A 23,944-nucleotide genomic window follows, 5' to 3' on the forward strand; every position below is an offset into this window, starting at 1 on the left:
TCTTTGTAATTAGTCTCATTAAGGATTTATATTTCATAAACAGATATTTTATTAGTGATTTTGATAATGAATCGACAGGTGAAGAAAGAAAAAATCGGAGAAAGAATTGCAGCATTGCAACAACTAGTCTCACCATTTGGAAAAGTATAATCAATTTTTATTTTTTTCAATTTCAGTAAAAGATAATAGGAATTTTGTTTCATTTTTTTTGTGTGTTAAATTGATTGAAAAATCATAGGGTTTCATGCATGTTGCAGGATACGAGGAATCTGGTTAAGGACACCGATTGATATGGATCCGTCTACATTTGGAGCTGAATAGAAGGAGGATGACGTCTGAGAGTCAGGTATACAACTTTCCTACATTGATTCTCCTACATTTGTCAAGTCTCTGCTGTTTTCAGTTTCTTAGAATATAGTATAACCATATGTATATTTCCATTAGTAAGTATACTGAGACCTCTTAATCAACATTTTTTGGTTCTCCTTCGGTGCAAGGATTTCTATTTTATCATGTTGTTGTAATCAAGTGTCATGTAGCTTGAAGTCAGAATTGCTTTACAGTTCGTAGTGCCTAAATCAGATCTTTTGATGACTGTAAAGGATGATTCAAGCATATAAATGCATTTTATTATATTAGGTGTTGTAGAACTACCTGGCATGTATCTCATTAGGAAACCGTGAAGTTGCAGATATAGCTTTGGTGTCTTTTTATTGATGTAGTGGTGATATATGCAAAGAGATGTGAACTCAGAAAACAAAAAATACAGAAATAATATACTTTTTTTTGAAGTATAGTTGCTATCTCGAACTCATAGAATTTAGCAATTTCCTAGCCTCTTATTTTGTCTTTCAAACATTAACAGGTACAGAACTTGTTGTGATATTATTACTTGATGTTGGTATTATGACTGAAATTTGCATCAAATCATTCACTATTATGACTGAATCTAACAAGAGATAACTTGTATGCATATTTATTTGGTGATCTTAGTACTTATTCCATCATCGTAGATGATGATTGAACAAGAAGGTCAATATGAAGAGCTTTTGGTGATGATATTGTTATATGAAGAACAAGGTCACGTGAAGAACATGGAATTGGGCTGGGATTCATCGTCTATTTCAAAAAGAATAGAACTCTTTTCTTGAGAATACTTTTGTTTGTACATTTTTTATGGTTATACTTTTGTTTCTTGAGAATAGAACTTGTTCAGAGTCTGAACTTCAGACTTCATAAAGTCATGGGAAAAAAAAAACGGTTATACCCGCCACCCTACCCTACCCAACCCGCCAGAGAATGGGTTGGGTAGGATCTTATCCGTTTAATGGCGGGTAGGGTGGCGGGTAAATTTTTTCTTAACCGCCAGTAAACGGGTAGGGTGGCGGGTATAGGCCATATCCTACCCACCCTATCCGTTGTGCAGCCCTAAGTATACCCCAATTCGGAGAGTATATAAAAGATAATAAGTATTTATTTCTTTTTATTTCTTTTCTCATTTTTATTAGGTCTTTAACCATAAAAAAAAAGTCTAACCAAAATTCTAAACGAACCATGGATTTAGACAAAACAAAAACCTTATAGACACAAAATGGACTCCACAAACCAGGACCCATAACAAATCCATCGGTTTTAAATTATTGCAAACGCACGGTTCGTTTACCTGGCTAATTTGGGGATTATAAGAATTATATGGATCACTACATGACAAAATAAGCATTTTGAAATAAAATGAAAAAACCTTTGCCTATTATTTTTCTTAATGGCATATTTACCCCCAATTAATTAGTGCTAATTCTGGTGATTATTAAATGCTTAATCAAGTTAATCATGAAATCAGCTAATGTTAATTCATCGACGAAACTTGATTTTTATTTTTTATTTTGACAAAAATCAACCCAGAATCGGTAGATGTTCATGCACTCATACACCGATGCTGGATTGCTGTTTTAATTCACAAAGAACATCAGGAATCGCTGAATATTACTTGTTATATAGACGGATTGTAAGAATTGGTAATCACGATACACACACATAGACCGATTCCAAAAATACAGAAAAAAAATCGGTTTATATAAGTGCCCATGTAATCCGATTCCAGGTTAAAAAAAAAATATATACAGAAAAATAGTTCTCTTTCCATACCAGAATTGGTTTATGTGGGTATTTACTTAAACCGATTCTGGTTAAATTCTCTTCGACCGGAAAACACATCCGGGACAATCGGTTGATGTGTTCATGGACATCGACCGATTGTAATAGGAATTGGTAAATATGGACATGAACGTCAATCAATTATGGTTAATTAAGCACAATAACCTAAGATTGATTGAAATTTTCAATCTTGAATGGATAAATCAATCACAAGTATAATTAAGAGTAATAGGTTGCAGTCGACAATGTTTAGTTTGACTTTTTTTTTAAATGGATGATGAAATTTCCTTTTAGTCGACCGATGTTGTTAAAATCGATTGATGAATTTGAGTTTTAATTTTAATTAGTGAGAGAAATAATTTGAATAGAATAGGTTTTGGTTGTGAAAGGGTTTTAAGTTTAGAAGGATAAGATTTAGGATTCAAATTTAATAGTGAGCGTAACTTGGTACTTTTAACTAACATGGACACCCCTTATCCCTTTCTCTAGATTGGGTGAGGAAATTGATAGGCTCCATATAATTCCTGATACATGTCAAGATCCAATCGCCTGGACAAGAGGGCACACCGAAGAGGTGGACAGGGGATCGGTGCCCAAAATATGACCGTTTTTTTATGAATTTGATGAAAAAAATATGACCGTTAGGAGAGATGACTTCAAATACCTGGTTTCTTCCTTTATTTTCGTTCAACAAAGCTATCTAATTCTAATCTCTCTACGAATCTCAAGTGCTCAGATATTCTTTCTTACCATCTCCTTCTTCTACTTCTACCGCTTACTTTCTGATTCAGTATTTTCTTTCTAATGGCTGAAGTGAAGGATACACATGTTGTTGTTGAAATCCCAGTAGACGAAGAACATCAAAATCTGCAAATGGTTTCATCAATAAACAACACAATGTCAGTGATTCAACAACACCCATTAATGGAAATCTCTCAAAGCCCAGGCCATCTTTTACTCTTAAAACTCTGGCAAAGAGAAGAAGATATGTTTGGGCGTAGAGTCACCATGAAAGAAACTAGAATGGATAACCTTAAATCAGAAATCTTTCAATTATGTTGTTGTTTTTACTTTTTTATTGGGTTTTTTCTTACACTTCTTTACACATCTTCAATCAATTCTTCTCATGATCATCATTCTTGTAAGAAATGGTGGTTACCTTCATTCGTATCTTTATTTACTTCAATGGTTATTATTTGTTTAGTACAAATGAAACTTTACAGGTACTGGAAAGTGTCAAGAGAATTACAAAGAGAAAAAACTGATAACAGAACACTTACTAGATGTATTCAAGAATTAAGGATGAAAGGAGCTAGTTTTGATCTATCAAAAGATCCTCATCATCAAAATGCTAAAAGGATGAAGAGCTCAAGTGTTGAAATCAAATGGAGACCTATTTCTTGGTTTTCTCAGTATTTTGTTACAATCTGTCTTGTTTGTGTTTCAGGTCTCATCTTCCCTGTTAGCAGATTCATCCTCTGTGTTTGATGCTGATCTCCGGGTTCCCGATTCTTCTTCCATTTTCTTATAAAGGTAATAATCTAATCCATGGTGAAATACTTTACCAGATCAATTCTAAGATTTTAATTTATGTTTAATTAACCCAGATCCGTAGTCATTCTAATTTTATTTAGAAATTTATCTGATTTTATTTGTCATTTCTACAAGGTCAAATAATAATGGTGCCGTGCAATGGGATTTAAAGAGATGGATTTGCAGTATCTCAGTTTGAGGATTTTCAACAATTGGGTTTCTACACTGCGGTCTTGACTGCAAGGAAAAACTGTCATAGATTGAATGAATTCTCAAAAAGCTTCATTCTCTGGCATCAATTAGGACACAATTTTGCCTCCATAATAACTCAAGAAAATCTAAGCAGAAGGGGAATGGACGGAGTCTGCTAGCAGGTGGACAGGACTTGAATCACTTGTTTATCCGAAGCTTCACAAACATCTTGTTTATATTCCAATTATTACAAAGAGTTGAGGAACAATTGAGCATAAAAAAGTATAGCATATTCAAACAAAATGTGGATATCTAAGTATTCTTTTCTTGTATTCTTCTTAGACATCTGTGTTTTGAATGTAAATTTTACATTTGAATTCATTTTTGTTAGAAAGGAGTTAATCCTCCAAAAATAATAAAAGAAGTACTCTAAAGAATAAATTTTGATCAACAAGTCTGGTTTATCTGTGGCATTTCAGAAACCATTGTCTTACAAACAAGTTTTGTATCCCAATTAAGAACTGAACTAGAGAAATTGATACGAAGTTGAGTTCATGCCGTACACGCCCATTGAAGAACCAAGGATTTTTGCCTCAATGCATAGTGCGCCAGCAATAGACTCCTAAGGGCAGTCTTCACATTATCAGGGAAACCAATACGAAGAATTTGATCCATATTTCTCCTTTGTGATTCTATACCGCAAGTGATTCTTTTCAACACCAAACCTCCCACACCATTTGCTCAACATTGCTTGATTCGTAGCTTTAAGATTGAGCACTCCTAACACTCCGTAATTCTTTGCAGCACAAACAGTCTTCCAGCTTGCCAAATGTGTACACTTCGTTCCCAAAAATGTCTCATCTTTTTTCTAACTTCTTAACAATTTAGCTTTGGAAGGCAGTTCAATGTAAATGCGGTATAGGTAGCTAATACGTGCGGCATTCCTGAGAAACACTGAAGCAAATATCATTATTGAAAGAAGTATTTTCAGTTGTTCTTACAGACAGATTAATTACAGGTATTTAAAGATAATCATTAGCTGTAATAATACAAGTCAAGTGCCCAGTTGACTTGACATAGACTAATGACACACTTATATCTAATACTTTAATACACCTCTCTCAAGCTGATACTAACTGAACAGAGTATCAGATTGACAAAATTTGAAAAATACAAAACAAAGAAAGGAAAAACTAAGTAATGTCTGTGATCTGAACTGAAGAAGGAACTGAAGAAGATATTGCAGAAGACCCCAGCAACTTGCATAAGAGTTTGGAGAAAGCTGGATAACATAAACCCTTTGTGAAGATATCTGCTAGCTGATCTGCTGAAGAAATGTGCTGAAGCTGCAAAAATCCTTCCTCAACCAATTCTCTAACAGTGTGAAACTGAATGTCTATATGCTTGGTCCTGACATGAAAAACTGGATTAGATGCCAAGGCCAGAGCACTTGTATTATCACATAACAACAACATAGACTTAACTGTAATTTGTAAATCATTCAATAAATATGTAAACCATTTCAATTCAGCAGAAGCAACAGAGAGACACTTGTATTCAGCTTCTGCAGAGGACTTAGAGACTGTAGGCTGCTTTTTAGATGACCAAAAAACTAAATTAGAACCCAGAAAAATAGCAAATCCAGAAGTTGATCTTCTGGTATCTGGACAGCCTGCCCAATCTGAATCAGTATATGCCTTCAATGTAGTAACATCACTTTTTCTTAAAGTAATTCCCAAACCAACTGTCCCTTTCAAGTACTTTTAAGATTCTCTTAACAAGTTGCAAGTGCAAATCAGATGGAGAATGCATAAATTGTGAAACATAATTCACTACAAAGCATATATCTGGCCTAGTCACTGTTAAATACTGCAATGCACCAACCAAAGTTCTGTAATGACTAGGATTATCCAACTTGACACCATCATGGATATAAAGTCTACTTGACTTAACAACTGGAGTATCACAAGGATTACAGTCCAACAAATTTTCTTTTTCTAGAAGTTCTAAAGTGTATTTCTTTTGAGTTAACACTATAGAATCACTGTTCCTAACAACCTCAATACCAAGAAAATATGCCAATCCTCTAACTCTTTCATTGCAAATTCTTGCTTCAAATAAGTAATAAGTTTAGTAATAAGCATAGAAGAGCTACCAGTTAACAATATGCCATCCACATATAAAAGTAATATAAGAACATCACTTCTAGTTTACTTGACAAACATTGAATTATCTGAAACAGATTCTTGAAACCACATTGAATAAGAAAAAAAACTGAATTTATGAAACCAGGCTCTTGAAGCCTGTTTAAGCCCATACAAACTCTTTTTAAGAAGACACACAGAATGAGAAGGATAATCTGGATGAAGAAATCCCTGTGGCTGTGACATATATACATCTTCATCTAAAAATCCATGTAAGAAAGCATTACTTACATCTAATTGCTTGACTAGCCAATTGTAAGTAAATGCTAAGCAAAGAACAACTCTAACTGTAGGTGACTTAACAACTGGACTGAAAGTTTCATTAAAATCAATACCATCTTGATGAACATAGCCTTTAGCCACTAGTCTAGACTTAAGCCTATCAATAGTACCATCATATTTTCTCTTGACTCTGTAGATCCATTTAGAACCTAAAATGTTCATATGAGATTCATGAGCAACATAAACCCAAGTATCATTATCCATTAATGCAGTATATTCATCCTTCATTGATACACGCCAATCAGGATTTTTCATTTCCTTCTTAAAAAAATTTGGCTCAGTAATAGTAGTCAATAAAGATGTATATTGTGAAGAAATGGGATGTTTAACAAAATGATAAGTAACATGATCTTTGAAAACTGTTGGCTTTGAAATACCTTTTTGAGACCTAGTAACAATGGTGCTAGATGGAACAGGTTCAACAAAAGATGAGGGATGAGAAACATTTTCAATGCAAGGAATGGAATGTAAAGAATCAGATGTAGAAGTAAAATAAAATTCTGTTTCAGAAAAGTAACATGTCTTGAAACATAAAGCTTTTTAGTGACTGGATTATAACAGTTGTAGCTTTTATGAAGAGGGCTATAACCAATAAAAATACATTTTACTGATTATTGGGACAACTTATCTGCTCTTGAATGAGCAAGATTAGGATAGCAAATGGTGCCAAAAGTTTTAAGAAAACTAAAATCTGGAGAAACACCAAATAAGATTTCAAAAGGAGTTTTAAAATCTAAAATCTTAGTTGGAGTTCTATTAATAAGATAAGAAGCAGTGAGAAAAGCATCATACCAATACTCTTTTGGACAAGAAGAGTTAAACAATAGAGTATTGCCCATTTCAGTTATATGCCTATGCTTACGTTCAGCCAAACCATTTTTTGTGGTGTTTTTGGACAAGAAATTCTAATTTTAATATCACTAGATTGTAACACAGTTTTAAAATGTCCCTTAACAAGTTCAGCTGCACCATCAACTTGAAAAGCTAAAATTTTTGTACAAAACTGATTTTCTGTATGAGTTTTGAAATGTAGAAAACACTGAGAAGCATCAGACTTCAGTTCCATTGGATAAATCCAGTGAAACCTACTAAAATCATCAACAAATAGAATATAGTATCTATAACCTTTAAGACATGGAACTGTAGGCCTCCATACATCACAATGCACTAAAGCCAAAGGTTTTTGCTCATGAGAGTAGGATAACTAAAATAAAAGATTTTTACTTTTTGCAAGTTGACATGGATGACACAGAGTAGAAGGCAAAGCCGGATTTAAAACAATCTGTTTAGCAGAATGAAGTTTTTGAAAAATTAGATTAGATGGATGACCTAATCTAGTATGCCACACATGAGAAGGAGCAGATAAAGTGGCAGATAAAGAAAAATGAGTATTATGAACATGAGTAATGGGATACAAGTTATTGACTACTTTTCCATAAGAAAGAAGAACATCAGAATATATATCCATAATCTCATACCCATCTGGATAAAACTTGAAATAACAAGAATTATCTTTAGTAAATTTTGCAACTGACAACAAATTATGTCTCATATCTGGAACTAACAAAACCTTATTTAATCTAAAACTGGTTGCAGATGTATTAACATGAGAATTACCAACTGAAGTTATGACAAGAGACTTACCATTGCCAAGTTGTACTTGATCCTTACCCCTGTAAGAAGAAGAATTATGAAGTAGAGTTTCATCCCCAGTCATGTGTGTAGTGGCACCAGAATCAGAAATCCAATGAGTTGTAGTTGAAGTAGAAGGAGCATCATAATCATGTTGAGTTGAATTACTGGCTTCATTAAAAGTTGTAAAAGCATGTTGAGTCGAATTGTGTTGAGCCTCATTAGCAGGATTAGTAAAAGTTGGAGGATGATAGCGAAAATAACACCTGCTAGCATAATGTCTTTTCTTTTTACAAATCTGACAATCCACTGATGAAAAATCCCCTCTACTTCCATTATCATTACTTTGCCCAGTTGTACTGCGTTGACCTTGACTATGATTACTTCTTGTAGGAAAACCAGTATTAGGCTTGAAATTGTTATACCCATTATTCCTTGGCTTGCCTCTACCATTCCCAGAAAAATTATATCCACCATTTCCATTTTTACCATAAAGAGCAGTAGGATGCTGAGTATCAAAAATACTACTGGCATCTTGATGTTGTTCAAGAAGCCATTGCTCATGATTCAAGAGTCTTGGTTTTAATTCTGCAAAAGTGAATGGAGTTTCCCTGTTTTATGCAGTTACTACAAATGTATCAAATTCTCTTCCTTACCCATGAAGCACATACATAACCAAATCAGAATCACTCATCTTTTCTCCAATTGCAGCTAAAGAATCAGCTATTGTTTTGATATTTTGCAAATAAACCAAGATTGTAAGATTTCCTTTCTTAATATTATGCAATTGGGTTCTAAGAATACTCTTTCTGGCTATGAACTGACTCCTAAAAGTAATTGCAAGATACTCCCAAATTTCTCCAGCAGTAGATAAACCTAATACATCACCAGATACAGAATCTGTAAAAGTAGCTTTCATACAGCTAGTAACAAAACAATCGATTTTCCTCCAAAGGACCCATTGAGGGTTAAGAGTTAAGACTCCATCAACTTCTACATTCTTAACAGGTTCAACAATATCACCAGTAACATAACCATATAAATCAGTAGAGACAAGAATGGATTCCGTTTGATCTTGCCATAAAAGAAAATTATTTGGACCTAATTTTGCAGAAAAAATTTCAAAATATTGGTAAAAGGAGGGTAAAATTACTCGGGTTAGCAGCGGAATTTGAGGTAGAAGCCATGCCTTTGCGTCTTCTGTAAACAATTGTAGATGACATGAACCAGATCTATAGAACCAAATAAATTTCTTGAAAAATCTTGAATAAAATCTTGATGTATTTTGACCTAGAAAAGATTGTTGTAAAGAATATGATGAACTTGAATCAATAGGTATTGAAAAAGATGTTGAGATTCGTATGTTGTTGCAAAGGATTATTGAAAAAATTTAGCAGAAAAGTTTACTCTCAGGATCGGCTGATACCATGAGAAACACTGAAACAAATATTATTATTGAAAGAAGTATTTTCAGTTGTTCTTACAGAGATTAATTACAGGTATTTAAAGATAATCATTAGCTGTAATAATACAAGTCAAGTCAATGTTGACCAGTTGACTTGACACAGACTAATGACACACTTATATCTAATACTCTAATAATTCCTTCGACACACAATATGTAGAAAACCACTATTGCATCAGACTCAAAGTGAGCTGTTACGTGCTTACAGACTTTCACATTGTCATCTCATTTGGAGCAAATCCTATGGATAGTGTAACCCTTTCATTTTGAAAGAGTGACTACCAATTTGGTCTAACTAGAGGCTTGCTATGGGTAATCTTTACCCCACTTTTCCTCCAAATCCGTTCATGCACTCGTTCAGATGAACGAGTGGTTGGGAGTGTAACACTAGACGGGGGACAGTCTCCCGTCAGGAAAAATAGGGCTACACGGGGGACTGTCTCTCGTGTAGCAAAAAAATTTGCACCAAACGGGGAACAGTCCCCCGTTTTAGAAGTTTTTTAATCCCAAACGGGAGACAGTCTCCCGTTTGGATAAAAAAAATTTCTTTTTTGACGGGGGACAGTCCCCCGTCTGACCAAAATACCAATTCTTTTTATTGTACGGGAGACTGTTTCCCGTGTAGTGTCTCTTTTTGTATTTTTCTATAATGGGTTCTCTCGTTCTTGATTGAGTTAGTCTCCATTTTGGAGACTTACCAATAGGATTTGATGTTAGGATAGACATTCCATAAATTTGCGATTTTTTCCTTTTGCTGGACTCTATCAAGTTAAGTTAGAACGGGTAAGAGGTTCACTTATTGACATCTTTTTCCGAAACCACATATCAAATCAAACGTGTTGTGCACTATCTGTCCCAAAAAAAAGATAGATTTATTGTTTCAAACGCATTCACTATGGTTGCCAAATGCCAGCCGTTAGTGATAGCCCAGAAAATCAATTGCATGACCCTTGAATGCGCTTATTCAAGGGATTGGTGGCGGAGATGTTTTTAATCGAACGGTTTAAAACTCTTCATACACTTTGTCACATCAAACTTAGAACACACCTAACACTTTATTCTTCCCTTTAGGTACCCGCCACTTTGACAAATAATATTTCTTAACGAACACATTTCATCAGATCTACTATGCCTCGTATCATCATTTCTCTGGATCCCTAAAATTTCACAATGTCGATTAAATAAAACCTCTTTTTAGGGTTTTCAAATTGCGGATTTCGGGGAAATAATAATGGAATCCGAAATGAAAGAAGTTTCATCCAAAGATCAAATTCTTGAACCGATAGAGGGTTCTGTAAAGGATGATCGGCCATTGTTGAAATCGGAATCAAATTCGGATCAATCTTCTTCTACAACAACTGAGAGTATACTGGAGCTTGAGAAGAAATATGCTGCTTATGTTAGAAATGATGTTTATGGGACAATGGGTAGAGGAGAATTGCCTTTGACTGAGAAATTATTGCTTGGGTTTGCTCTTGTGAGTATTGTGCCGATTCGTATTATTATTGGGATGAACTTGTTGTTCTTTTATTACTTTATTTGTCGATTTTGTACTTTGTTTTCTGTTCCAAATCGAGATGAAGGTGATGATGAAGAAGAAGAACAGGAAGATTATGCTCATATGGTTGGGTGGAGAAGGTCTATTATTGTTAATTATGGTAGATTTCTTGCTAGAGTTATGCTTTTTAACATGGGGGTTTATTGGATTAGCGAATCATATAGGGAGTTGCTTGCGGCGGAGAGTCCTGAGACTGAGGTAAACATTTTCTTTTTTTCTTTTTGTGTTTTTTCTCCTCAATTTTTGAGGTTTGGTAGCATTTTTCAGTAAATTATTACCTTGAAGTAGTGACATTGTTAGAATATGATAACCATATGTGATTTAGTCATACTATGGTGATGTAGGGTTGCTAGTTCCAATTTGTTGTTTGAATGAAGTGAAAATCTCGTTAGGTAGAGAATGGTAGGCTTTGTAGTTTTGTAGCATAGTTCGACATGAATTGAGAAAATGGACTACGGCATGGACTGACCTAGAGATGTTTAAGGGTGGGAGTCCAAAAATGTTGGGTGTGGTGTTTCTCAATTTGTTGGTAGAGTTTGTTGAGATTGGAGAATGTTGATCCTGTACTGATTAGTCTTGATGTTGCTCTTTCAGTCTGAAGAATTGGAAAGACCTGGAACAATCATATCGAACCATGTTTCGTATTTGGATATTTTGTATCACACATACTCTTTCTTTCCAAGCTTTGTTGCCAAGTTGAAATATCTTACAACTTTGTAATGAAACTGTGTGTACATATCTCACCATCAAACACGTGTATATGGGAAGATACGTGGAAAGCATGCAAGCCAACACATCAAAACATGATGTACCGCGGAACACCAAATAACTCCCGAAGAGTTACTTTATCCCATCCCCAAAAAGAGCTAAGATCAACGGTGAAGAGAAAGTTAGCTGACACGGATGTGACAGGGGCAGAAGACACTTGTCTGACACGAGCAGGCGCCTCAACTACCCGCATTAAACACTCTGAGCAGTATACGTGTCGATCAACCCGTGGAACGAACGAGGATGGTCCTGCGTGACCAAGTGATGAACGAAGACCTCCGCGGGACAGACACGAAACACAAGAAGATAAGGTTTCAACGGTCCTCAGAGATGGGTCCCAGACTCTAACCCTATAAATACCCCCTCTCCACCAAGAGTAAGGGGGATCGGAAAAATCAAGGAGAGAAGGAGAGAGAATAATTGTGAGTGTAAGTCTTTTACAATAAGATAGACATGTAAACTCCAAAGTCATTCGACTATCCTTGTAACTCCCAAATACATAGTGAAACAACAAACCCCGTGGACGTAGGCCTTTGTGCTGAACCACGTAAACCCCAGTCTCATTTACATTTCAGCACTTTACGTTCGTCTAAAACTCCATGAATCTCTATTTCTATGTTTGGTCTTCTTTATTTTTACTCAGGTCCCGTGCTCAAACGCCTCGCACGTTGTTATTAGATGAGGCTGTGATAAACCCGAGGGTTTTGAGCCAAGGAATCGGCACAAATGTATCATCAGTATGAGTCTGTCTAGATTACGAACTTTGGTTGTGAACACGTAGATGCCTTCGTGATTTAAGTGTTTACAATTTGGCGCTAGAAACAGGGACTTCGTCCCGGTAAAAGATTTATCTTATCCTGTGATTTCATAATTAAATTAGCGTAAGATTGCTCTGCTTCATTATCTTTAACAGTATTTATCTTTTATTAACTTTACCATGTTCAAAAACGCACCCGTCTTCGGTACCACCGACAGTATCGTCGTTTACTGGTTAAAAGATTTATTACTTAGATCCACGGATCTACATTTTTCTAGATCTCGTACGGACCTATCTTTCCGTTGGGTTTCCGTAATTTTTCAAAGGATTTACGTGCAGTTTTAAAAGGGATTTTCCCGCGTTTCCTCATACTTTCAATGAATCCGCACTTTTAATAAGAATTTAATCCATATACTTTAACTCATGTTTTAATCAAATGAGCTTCCCTAAGAGTTCTCGGTGGCCCTCGGGCAGTTTCTCCCTGTCGTGGAATTAGGAATTTTCGCAAACTAACCCGATCCGCACGGACATTTCTGTTTCTCGCTGTTTGAAATTCCCTTGTGCAGAAAGATGCAAGAAGTAGGAAAATCTAGAGCCACGTCGAAGGAAGCACCGAGGACAACCCCGGTCATCACCCGGAGCAAGCAGAAAGGAGACAAAGACAAAATGACCAGTCAGAGACAGGACACTGCGGAAATCACTTCGCCTATGAATGCTAACTCCGTTGCAGCCGCGGCCCTCAGAGCAGCGGCAACAAAATATAATACGACAGCGGCAGTCCCGAAGACTACGGAAGCCATGAAAACTCTTGTTACGAATCAATTTCACCAACCAAAAGAAAGGGTGGATGAATCCAGAACGTACCAACCCGCGCATCCGCCAACCTTCGGAATGCCATCAACCAACGAGCTGAATCAAACTGTGCAGGTGGCTCTAACACCGCAGATGGGCACTCCGCCCGATCTGGGAATGCCAACAATCGAAGCTGAACCTCCCCCGCCTTTAGTACAAACCATAGAAGAAGAAGGCACGATGGTCGTAATAGCACGAGCTGGGACTCCCAATCAAGGGTCGAACCAATCAGACCGATTGATGGCCGAACTTGAAGAATTGAAGAAAATCCAAAAGGTTTACGCGGATGTTGTGGCTTTGTTGGCCAGAGAAAACCAGGATTTAAAAGACCGGATTGCCTTAAGCACAAGACGAGCCAACAACTCGATGAAGCAAATTCAAAGGCACCCGAACCAAACCGAGACCGAAGAGTCATCGTAGCAGCCAATGGAAACGCGGCCAGAGGAAGTAGCGCATCCGAACCAGATTATAACGATGGAGAGTCAAGCTATCACGAGCAGAGGAACGTAGGACACCACCGCGCGATGGAAGAGCTGCGTGATGAAATAATGGCAGAGATCAGGCAATTAAAAAGTAGACAAGGCGGAGGAAGGTTAGAAGAAGTCATGAGAGAGGCTAACTCCACGCCCTTAACTCATCGCCTGGCCAACACCCTTATTCCACTCAAATGCCATGTCCCGACATTCGAATGCTATGACGGATCCAGCGATCCTGCTGCACGCATTCGGTATTATAACCGTGTACTGTCTAGATGGATCCAGAACGACGCAGTACTCTGTAGATACTTCCCATCGAGTCTGAAGGGATCGTCATTGTCTTGGTTTGATAATCTGCCGCCAAACTCCATCCACTCCTACGACCAACTCGCAGAAAAGTTCTTAAGAACTTACATGTACAACAAGGCTGTTAATACTGGAATGGATAAGCTCTTTTCACTGGGAATCGGCTATAAGGAAACCACGAGGGAATACACCAACAGATTGATGAGTGCTAAGAAGTGCATATTTCTATATATTTTTCTTGGCATTTAACTCATCTTTTGTGCATTAATTCTACATTTTATCCCATATTCTGTATTTTCATTGTTTTCAAGAATAAATATTTTTATTGATTAATTTTGTATTTTTAGGTACTAAATAAAGCTTGGATGAATTGTTGAGCGAAAAGAGCAAAGAAACGGTCAAGACTCCCGCAGGAAGGCAGCGAAGAATGATGTTTGCAAGAGCCGGATAAACTAGAAGTGGGCTTGAATAGGAACAATTATTCTTAAAGAAGATATGGGCTTGGCATACCCAAGTCCCAAAACCCTTACCCAAATCCATTTCCAATATCCATACCCATTTCCATGAGAACCGTCAGATAGGATCCATCACATCATCCTACGGTCGCCTCATCATCGTGCATCAAACTCTGAAGTTCCTGTCAAACATCATAGTACCTAACTCCAATCTAAGCCGTCAGTTTTGATGTATCATACATCCAACGGTCGCTCCAAGCCTGCTTCCATCTTGCCGTTAGATCCATTTCAGAAGTGACAATCCAACACTTATCCTCGTTGTTCATCAACATTTGCTACACCCGCCTAACACTACAACACCAAACCCAACTTCACCTAATCGAACCAAACACACCCTTCTCCCAAAACCATCGACTCCACCTTCTTCCCCTCTCCGTCTGCAGAACCCATGTCCGCCATCATCACCACCGCCTTTTCCCAACCACTTTCTCTAACAAATCCGAGAACCCATCATCACAATCATCCCTATCTCCACTTTTATCAACCTAATCCGTTGTTCTCTAGCGCTGTGAACCATTAGGTCGAAGACAGTGGAGTAGGAATTGAGTATGGATGATTCGACATTACATCTCACATCACAGGAGCATGGGAAGAGCAGGAGAAGACGAATAAGAAGCATGGGTCGACGAATTTGATTGCTATCAGTGTTTAGGTAAAGTTTAATTTCAACTTTTTTTTGAAACCCTAAATTCTGTGAAATTAGGTATTTGGGGGAAACTCATGTAAACTATAAATAGGGATGTGTGGGTGTTGTAGAAGGTATGCCTGGGCTAGCCAGAGCTTCACCCAAGAGGATTGGACTAGCCAGTTCCTCAACTGTCTTCAGTTCATGTTTTGTTTGAATGCAATGTTGTTTCAAGTGTAATTTCCATGTTCTAAGCTCATAACTAGGGTGATGAGGAAACCCTTTGAGCCATTGCTAAGTTTCATTCAGTTATAAACATAATTCTTGTTGTGCTTGAAATGTTTAGGATAGTCTTAATCAAAGCACTTTACATTTTGCTCTCACAGTGCATATCATGTATGCATTGTAGTTAGAACACCACCATGTGATTGTGCTACAGCTCATGCTTAATTGTCTGTTATGAATCCTATGACTAGTTGTACTCTAAATCAGACAATTAGTACTTAGGATGAATACTTTAGTTGTGATTAGAACATCCTTTAGGTTGTTAAAACACCTAAGTGGCTTCTCTGTGGGTAGTTGCAGTGTGAGAGCCCCAACTACTACTAGGATTAGAATTATCTTAGTGCCTTTAGCTTCCTTTCTAACCCAACCCTTTGATGAGCAGCAGGCATAGAACCTCCACTGCCATCTAGTTAGTCAGTTGAGCCAAGAAGCTCACTGATAACTATACAAGGGACAAGATTTATGTGGAACTAGGATAACTTAGTCTAGGTGAAATGGTGGAATCGAATCCCTAGTATTCACCCAAAATCCCTCTTTCCTTTACTGTTTCTTGTTTTTATTTGATTCCCTTTACTTCTTTGCTGTCACTTCACTGCCTTAGGCTCATTGCCTTTGTTTCATTAGCTCACTGCCACTGCTACACTTAGAGATCTAGCTTAGCTAGGAAACCTTCAATCACACACACCTAGTCTCTGTGGTTCGACCCTGACTTGCACACATCTACTACAACAGACCCTGTGCACTTGCAGGTATAACAAGTAGGCTTCTTTCTTGCTCTTATTTTACACTCTTAAAAGCCTACCACAGATGGCACAAGGTCTGCCAATCCATAGGAAGTGTGGACCCGGTGGTAAGTATCAACTGCTACAAGTGGGGATTAGACCGAATGAGTCCACTCTTTGTTGAGATTCATGGAAGCGTGCCTAAGACAGAGGGGGATCTTCGAATAATTATTGAAAAACACGCTCGTCTTGAAGAAATCCAGCGTGAAAACCCGAGGGCGTACCCACAGAGAACTCACCGTACAAATTCCGCAGAAAAAACCACTGGAGACAAAAGGAATTGCTTGGTGGAACGACCTCACGAAGATAGGAAAGAACGAAGGGACGAAAGGCGAAAAGACGATCGGAAGTTCGAAGATCAAGTTTACACAAAGCTCAATGCTAGCTATGCTCGGATCCTGCGAGAGATCAAAGGAACGGAAAATCTGGAATGGCCATGGTCTAAGGGAAAACAACCCCCAAGAACCGAGAAATCCAAAGATTACTGTGAATACCACTGTTTCAACGGGCACCAGACCGAAAAATGTAAAAACCTCAAAATAATGATCCAGAAATTGATTGATGCGGGCGAGCTCAAACATTACATACGAAAGGATGTCGCAGAGGATAGATCTAAACGAACCAATCCAGTCCAACTTCCAGAAGGAAACCGCACAATCAACACCATATCGTGTTCTGAAACCGCATGGCCCTCACTTACAGCACAGATAGGAAAGAGGTTACGGAAGCAGTTCGAGGACCGATGCGAATTGTATAAGATCGATGGGATAGAGGTGGACGAACATGAAGAGTGGATGGACTCACCTATTATCTTCGATGCTGAAGATATCGACGAAGATATGGAAGACCATAACGACCCCTTGGTCCTCACACTACCCGTGGCTGGATGTAACCTTAAAAAGATCCTCATAGACGGGGGAAGCTCAGTGAACGTTCTATTCTACGATGCATTCAAACGAATGAAGCTCCATGAAGAACAGCTAATGACCTCTTATTACACCATCTACGGATTTAATGGAGCACCCACGAAGCCATTGGGAGACATCGTGTTGCAGGTTGACGCCGGACCCATGAAAGTAGAAACACGGTTCAGCGTAGTGGACGCCCCGTCCCCCTACAATGCCATCATTGGACGAAAATGGTTACATAAACTCAAGGGAGTGGCGGCAACGTACTACCAATATCTCAGATTCCCTACACCTGAGGGAGTAATGGAAATCAAGGGAGATCGGGTCTCTGCAAGAGAGTGCCAAGCCACTCAGGATCGCATCAACAACGAACAAGAAAAGCAACACAAAACCCGAAGACTTAAAAATAAAGAAGCTGCGAAAGAGAAGGCCATAGACCAGTTCCTCAAGGAAACTACAGGAAGGGATTTGACCAAAGATGATAATGTCCGGAACACAGAGACAAGTACTTCAGCAGCCAACGAGGGACAGAAACATACCAAGTAGCAATTAAAGAACGTCCCAGTCCTCGGGGATCCGAAGCCGGTTTTCACGCCAGTAGAGCCCGTAAAAAAATCAACATAGGAACGGAGGAAAACCCGAAGATGATCAAAGTAGGGACCATAATGGACGAAAAGAGAGAAGATTCCCTGACCAAGTTACTTAAAGAATACGCAGATGTATTCGCCTGGAAATTAGGAGATATGCCTGGGATTGACCCAAAAATAATCCAACACGAGCTGCGCATCAAACCAGGCACGCCACCTTTCAGACAGAAAATAAGAAAAGTTGCGCCGGAATATCATAAGGCAGTGGAAAAAGAACTTCGAAAACTACTAGACGCAGGTTTCATCAAGGAGGTCAAGTACCCTACGTGGATCTCCAATATGGTCGTCGTTCCTAAGAAAAATGGGGGGGGGTTAGGATATGCATCGATTTCACTAACCTCAACAAAGCATGTCCAAAGGATAGCTATCCATTGCCAAGCATAGATCAGCTGGTAGAAGCAGTAGAAGGATATGAAGAACTGTCATTCATGGATGGACATTCTGGCTACAACCAAGTGGCCCTGGCAGAAGAGGATCAGCCACACACAGCGTTCTACACACCACATGGTCTTTATTGCTACACTAGAATGCCTTTCGGACTTCGAAACGCAGGGGCAACATACCAAAGAATGGTCGATGCTATCTTCAGGCCATGGATCGGAAGTACCTTAGAAGTCTACGTTGACGATATGCTCGTCAAAAGCAAGCTGCGCAAAGATCACCACAAGGATCTGAGAGACATCTTCGAAGCAATGAGGAAACACCGCATGAAAGTAAATCCAGAGAAATGTACTTTCGGTGTCACCTCAGGGAAATTCCTCGGGTATTTGGTAACAAAAAGGGGCATCGAGGTAGACCCAGTGAAGATTCAGGCCATAGTAGAAATGCCATCCCCAAAGAATTTAAAAGAAGTTCAGAAGCTCAATGGGTCCATAGCAGCCTTGGGCAGATTTATTGCCCGATCTTCGGACAAATGCAACATTTCTTCAATATTCTCAAAAAAGGGAGCAAGTTTGAATGGACCGCAGAATGCGAAGAAGCCTTCCAAAAAATCAAAGAACACCTAGCTTCGATTCCGATCCTGCAGAAGCCGGATCCTGATGAGGTTTTGGCATTATACATAGCAGCAACCGAAGACGCAGTCAGCGCAGTGTTGGTCAAAACCAATACGAAGATAGAACAACCTATCTATTACGTCAGTAAGACCCTCAATTCTGCGGAAAGGAACTACACAAAGATCGAACAGCTTATCCTAGCATTGGTATGGGCTACTCAAAAGCTGAGAACCTACTTCCTAACTCACTTCGTCCGGGTCCCATGCAAAGCACCACTGGAAGCAGTCCTCAAAAGCGCGGGAAAAGTGGGCAGAATAGCCAAGTGGAACACCCACCTGGACCAATTCAACATCATTCATGAAATTCAACATTCTCGAAAATCCCAAGTTTTGGCGGATTTCTTAGCAGACCTTCCCCTGGACAACGACGAAGATTAAGGGAATACCAGAAGCCGAGGAAGAAAGCAAGGATCCAATGGATATCCTCGAACCCTCGAGTCAAAGACAATGGGAAGTCTTCGTCGACGGTTCCAAAAATAAGGAAGGAGCAGGAATAGGCATTGTCATCACCACCCCAACCGGAGAAAGGATTGTACAGGCACTCAGGTTAGAATTCAAAGAGCATACCAACAACATCGTCGAATACGAGGCAGTCGTACATGCCCTCCGTATAATAATAGAGATGGGAGTAGCCGACGTAAGACTAACAAGTGATTCACAGCTTGTCATACGGCAAATAGGGCTCGAGTACAACGTGTACGATGACACCCTCTCAGCTTACATGGCCTTGGTCCAAACATTGGCGTCACAAATTCCGAACATCAAGTTCCGGCACTTATGCAGAAGGGATCTCAGGCACGCAGATGCCCTGGCATATATATCATCCATGCTGAAGGACGAAAGCATCGAAGCTATTAAAATAACAAGGGTATACGAGCCTTCGATTACACCTCAATTCTCCTTCGCTACCAATCAAGATACAGTGGAAGAAAATACCGAAGACCAGGTAGGAGAGGACATCCATAACGATTTTGACGAAGAATATCCTGTCAAGAGCAAATCAAGACGAAGACTTCAGCAACGAAGATGATTGGAGAGGTGATCCATGCGTTTCTCGAAAAGGGAAGTTTACCCGCGGACCATAAACAGGCTAGGAAAATACTCTCCAAAGCAGGAAGATATGATCTTCGGGATGGGGTCCTGTACAAGAAATCCTTCCTCGGACCGTTACTACGTTGCTTATCTCGAAAAGAGGGGCACCGAATTCTAAATGACATCCATTATGGGGACGCAGGGAATCATAGCGGTATGAGATCACTAGCCGACAAAGCCAAAACGCAAGGATATTACTGGCCCACGATGATACAGGATGCCGCAAGAATGTCCCGACGATGCGAAGAATGTCAGCGTTTCGCCAAAAAGATACACGCGCCAGCAACAATGTTAAATTCTGTAGATAGCCCGTGGCCATTCGCAAAATGGGGCATAGATATCGTCGGGCCTTTCATCGAAGGATCAGGGAAAAGGATTTTTGATAGTAGCCACGGACTACTTCAGTAAATGGGTGGAAGCTAAAGCCTTAGCCAGGATCAGAGACGTGGATGTGTTTACTTTCATATTCCAGAACATCATCTGCAGGTTCGGCATACCAGCAGAAATCGTATCCGATAATGGTAAGCAATTACAAGGGAAAAACATAGACATGCTCTTCGATGCTTTCAAAATAAGGAAGAACAAATCCACCCCTATACCCTCAAAGCAACGGACAAGCGGAAGCCACCAACAAGACCCTCGCCCTTATCCTCAAAAAACAATTAGACGAACATAAGGGGCGGTGGTGTGAACAGTTACACAATGTGTTATGGGCATACAGGACAACGCGAAGATCTGCCACTGGGGAATCCCCGTTTCTCCTCACTTATGGAGCTGAAGCAGTCATCCCAGAGATACTCATGCCAACCACAAAGACCGAAGCGTGGGAGAAAAATCTCACAACAGACATGATGTTAGAGAGATTGGACGACCTAGAAGAAAGAAGGGAAGCAGCATTGCAGAAGATGGAAAATTACCAACGAAGACTTGCAAGGGAGTACAACAAAAAGGTAAAGCTTCGGAATTTTGTAGAGGGGCAGTATGTGTTGAGAACAATCCCACAGTATCAACGAGAGAAGAGATGGGGAAAGTTAGCACCTACGTGGGGAGGACCTTTTATAATACACGATATTGCGGGAAGCGGTTCCTACTACCTTCGTAATCTGAAAGGCGAGGTCCTCCGGCATCCTTGGAATGCTAAGTGGCTCAAACCATACTTCCCATAGGGGCAACGCAGCCTTGCAACTGCGTGAAGCGTACCAGAAGAAGAAGGGAGCGTGACCACTCTACATGTTTCTATCTCTGGACGAGGAATTGCAGGCCTCAACCTATCAATCAAACAAGCTTTCTATATATCAAGTAACTAAACCTATCGACAATATTGGGGAAAGTAGTTAATCTACAATCTCTCAGGGCTCCCCCGTCAGTGTCCATAAGTGTAAGACCAGGGGGAAGGCACCCAGCAGAAAGAGATACCCAACCAATCTTAAGGCAACGGGTCGACGGAATGGGTGTATGTAAATATTTTAACCCCATATCCTAGAACGTTGCCTCGGCCCCCACCGTCTGGGAATCCTCTGGCCCAGGATTCGCCAGCGGGGTGACAGGTCTCAAGACGATCACGAAGGTACCTCCCTTCAGTATCGCACCCAAACTTAAAACACTTTGATTTGTAATGTCTTTCCTTACAATGCTTAAAATAAAAACAAACCAACATTGCAGGTATATCAAGAAAAGATCCATTTCATAAAGGATGATTACAAAAAGCGGAAGACCAATTCAAGGAAGAATACACATCAAAAATATTCTTTTTACATGATACTAGCAAAATCTAATGGAAGGATAGTGATGCCACGGTCTCTACAAAAAGCTGCGGTCTCTACTTAGATGATGCCGCCCCATCAGCAGGATTGTTCCGAAGACTTGAAGGGACGCTCCCACCAGATGAGGGTCCCGAGGAGCCAGGCAAGGCAGCAGGTACTGGACGACGCGGATAGTTCTTCACGAGGCCATGCTCGGTCTTCAGGCCAAGCTCTATCTTCTCCAACATCTTGTTCGTCTCCTCAGCCAATTGACACCGAGCCTTGTGCATAATAACTGTCGTCCGCTGCTGGGCTTGGGATAACAACGAAGATAGACGATTCACTTCGTTAGAAGCAGCGCCAACGGCCTCCTCGCGGGATGCCGCCAAACTCTTGAAGTGATTAGTCTGTTCTTCCTGCCGCGCTAAGGAAGATTGAGCCTTTTCAAACTTTTCATTTGCACACGGAGTTGTCCCTCGAGCTCTGAAAAGACAACACCAGGGAGTTAGCACAGAAAAGACACAGTCACACTCGATGAAATAGGGTTATACCTTCGACACAAGCCGAAGCCTCTTCATACTCATTAACAACCGCATCTCGCGCTTCATCAAGATGGTCATATTCCGCTGATAGTTTCTTATAATCTAGTTGAAGGTTGGTGAGAGTAAATTGACAGGCATCTAGTTCTACCTGCTTCATCGAATCCATGTGACGAAGATGGTTGACTTCGTTGTTTATCTCTGATACCCCTTTGCTAAGTCTATACATACACACTTCAAGATTTCTCTCAGACTCAGCATGGCGAGCTACTTCAGCACGGGACGCGGCAAGGGCCTTGCTTAGAGCCCCAACTTCGGCACGGGCATCGTCCCTTTCCCTGGCTAGACACAGCATGCTATCCTTAACTCCTGGAAAAGGAGGGATCGAGCCTTTCGTAATTCCTCTTCCAGAAGTTTATCTAGACTCCAACAACGAAGCACGCTCACGGGATTCCCGCAGATTCTCACGTGTCCACAGCAGTGTACCATTGAACAAAGCACGGTCGTGATTATACAGATTCTGCATATCAACTATCTGAACATGCCTTGCGCGCCATACCTCAGCCCGAGCGTCCCACTTTTTGGCTTCGCTCTTAATTTTCTCGACCAACTCTTTGATACGAGATTTCTGCGGTGCCCTTTCGTTTCGAAGCCATATCAGCTCGGGGACGCCACCCACTGGAGATAGGGTGGGGAGACTCAGACAGAAAAACTAAGTAATAGAGGAATTACGACACATGGCGAGAGAAAAAGAGGAAAAAGAACCAAACCTGTGAAAGCTGAAACTTGGCCGCGAGTCTGCTCTAATTCGGCGCGAACGGCAGCAAGCTCAGAACGAAGACCAGCCTCCGCTTCACCCAGCCTTTCTTTCTCTTTACGGCTTTTCTCCAGCTCTTCTATTTCCACCTCAGCCGTAGATAATTCCTTTTCTCTGTGACGAAGCTTAACCTCCATCTTCAAAGATTTTGCTTTAAAGAACTGATACAACACGTGGTTACAATGCTCACTCCTCATCATCTACACATTAAGACAACAAACATTATTTCACCGAAGGATTCGATCATCACGAAGATATATGTACGAAGACTTACCTCCAAGACACGCTGCTGAGGAAAACCATATTGGTACCCATCGGCTATGGCCATCATATCCGCAACATAAGTACGAGGCTCCGATACAAGGGTATTTTCGGGAACACTCAAGTTTTTCCCCCAGGCCTCAGATACCCGCGCCTTGGAAGATAGTTCCATCATACGACGGGTGTACGCATCGGAATCCTTTTCACCAGTAACCACCGGAGCAGGATGAGGGACGAACAACAGACTCTTTTTCTTGAGCCAATCCATTATGGCGTCTTCACCCTCAGATGTCGGCGAATAAGGGAAATCCGCGGAAGGCGAGTCAATCACCGACTTCCCCTTCTCCGATATGGCCCCTTCAACACAAGTTTCGGCATCGACATGCGCACCATGATCATCCGCGCCCCCGTCTCGAACAGCAACGTCTTCCTTACCAGCACCCCCGAGCACATCCCAATCATCATTGGGGGAAAGTAGAGAGAAGTCCTCAGGAAAAT

The 23,944-nt window shown here is 40.0% G+C and overlaps 2 protein-coding genes across 2 annotated transcripts; both read left to right on the forward strand.

Annotated features, from left to right (window-relative positions):
- The first annotated feature begins 2,860 nt into the window (after positions 1-2,860).
- On the forward strand, positions 2,861-4,303 carry LOC113286183. Its single transcript, XM_026534871.1, has 2 exons — positions 2,861-3,687; positions 3,823-4,303. Exon 1 carries the CDS (start codon positions 2,959-2,961, stop codon positions 3,640-3,642), a length of 684 nt encoding a protein of 227 aa, XP_026390656.1. The 5' UTR covers positions 2,861-2,958; the 3' UTR covers positions 3,643-3,687; positions 3,823-4,303.
- A 6,390-nt stretch (positions 4,304-10,693) lies between these two features.
- Positions 10,694-11,740, forward strand: LOC113291492 (lysophospholipid acyltransferase LPEAT1-like). Its single transcript, XM_026541017.1, has 2 exons — positions 10,694-11,218; positions 11,615-11,740. The coding sequence occupies exons 1-2, from the start codon at positions 10,694-10,696 to the stop codon at positions 11,738-11,740; spliced, it is 651 nt and encodes a 216-aa protein (XP_026396802.1).
- Positions 11,741-23,944: the final 12,204 nt, after the last annotated feature.

This window comes from Papaver somniferum, chromosome 6 (assembly GCF_003573695.1).
Source record: "Papaver somniferum cultivar HN1 chromosome 6, ASM357369v1, whole genome shotgun sequence".
NCBI classification, from domain to species: domain Eukaryota; kingdom Viridiplantae; phylum Streptophyta; class Magnoliopsida; order Ranunculales; family Papaveraceae; genus Papaver; species Papaver somniferum.

Coding starts and splice junctions, on each gene's coding strand:
- LOC113291492 (XM_026541017.1), top strand. CDS start 10,694: ATGGAATCCGAAATGAAAGAAGTTTCATCCAAAGATCAAATTCTTGAA. Junction 11,219..11,614: donor CGGAGAGTCCTGAGACTGAG/GTAAACATTTTC, acceptor TTGCTCTTTCAG/TCTGAAGAATTGGAAAGACC.
- LOC113286183 (XM_026534871.1), top strand. CDS start 2,959: ATGGCTGAAGTGAAGGATACACATGTTGTTGTTGAAATCCCAGTAGAC.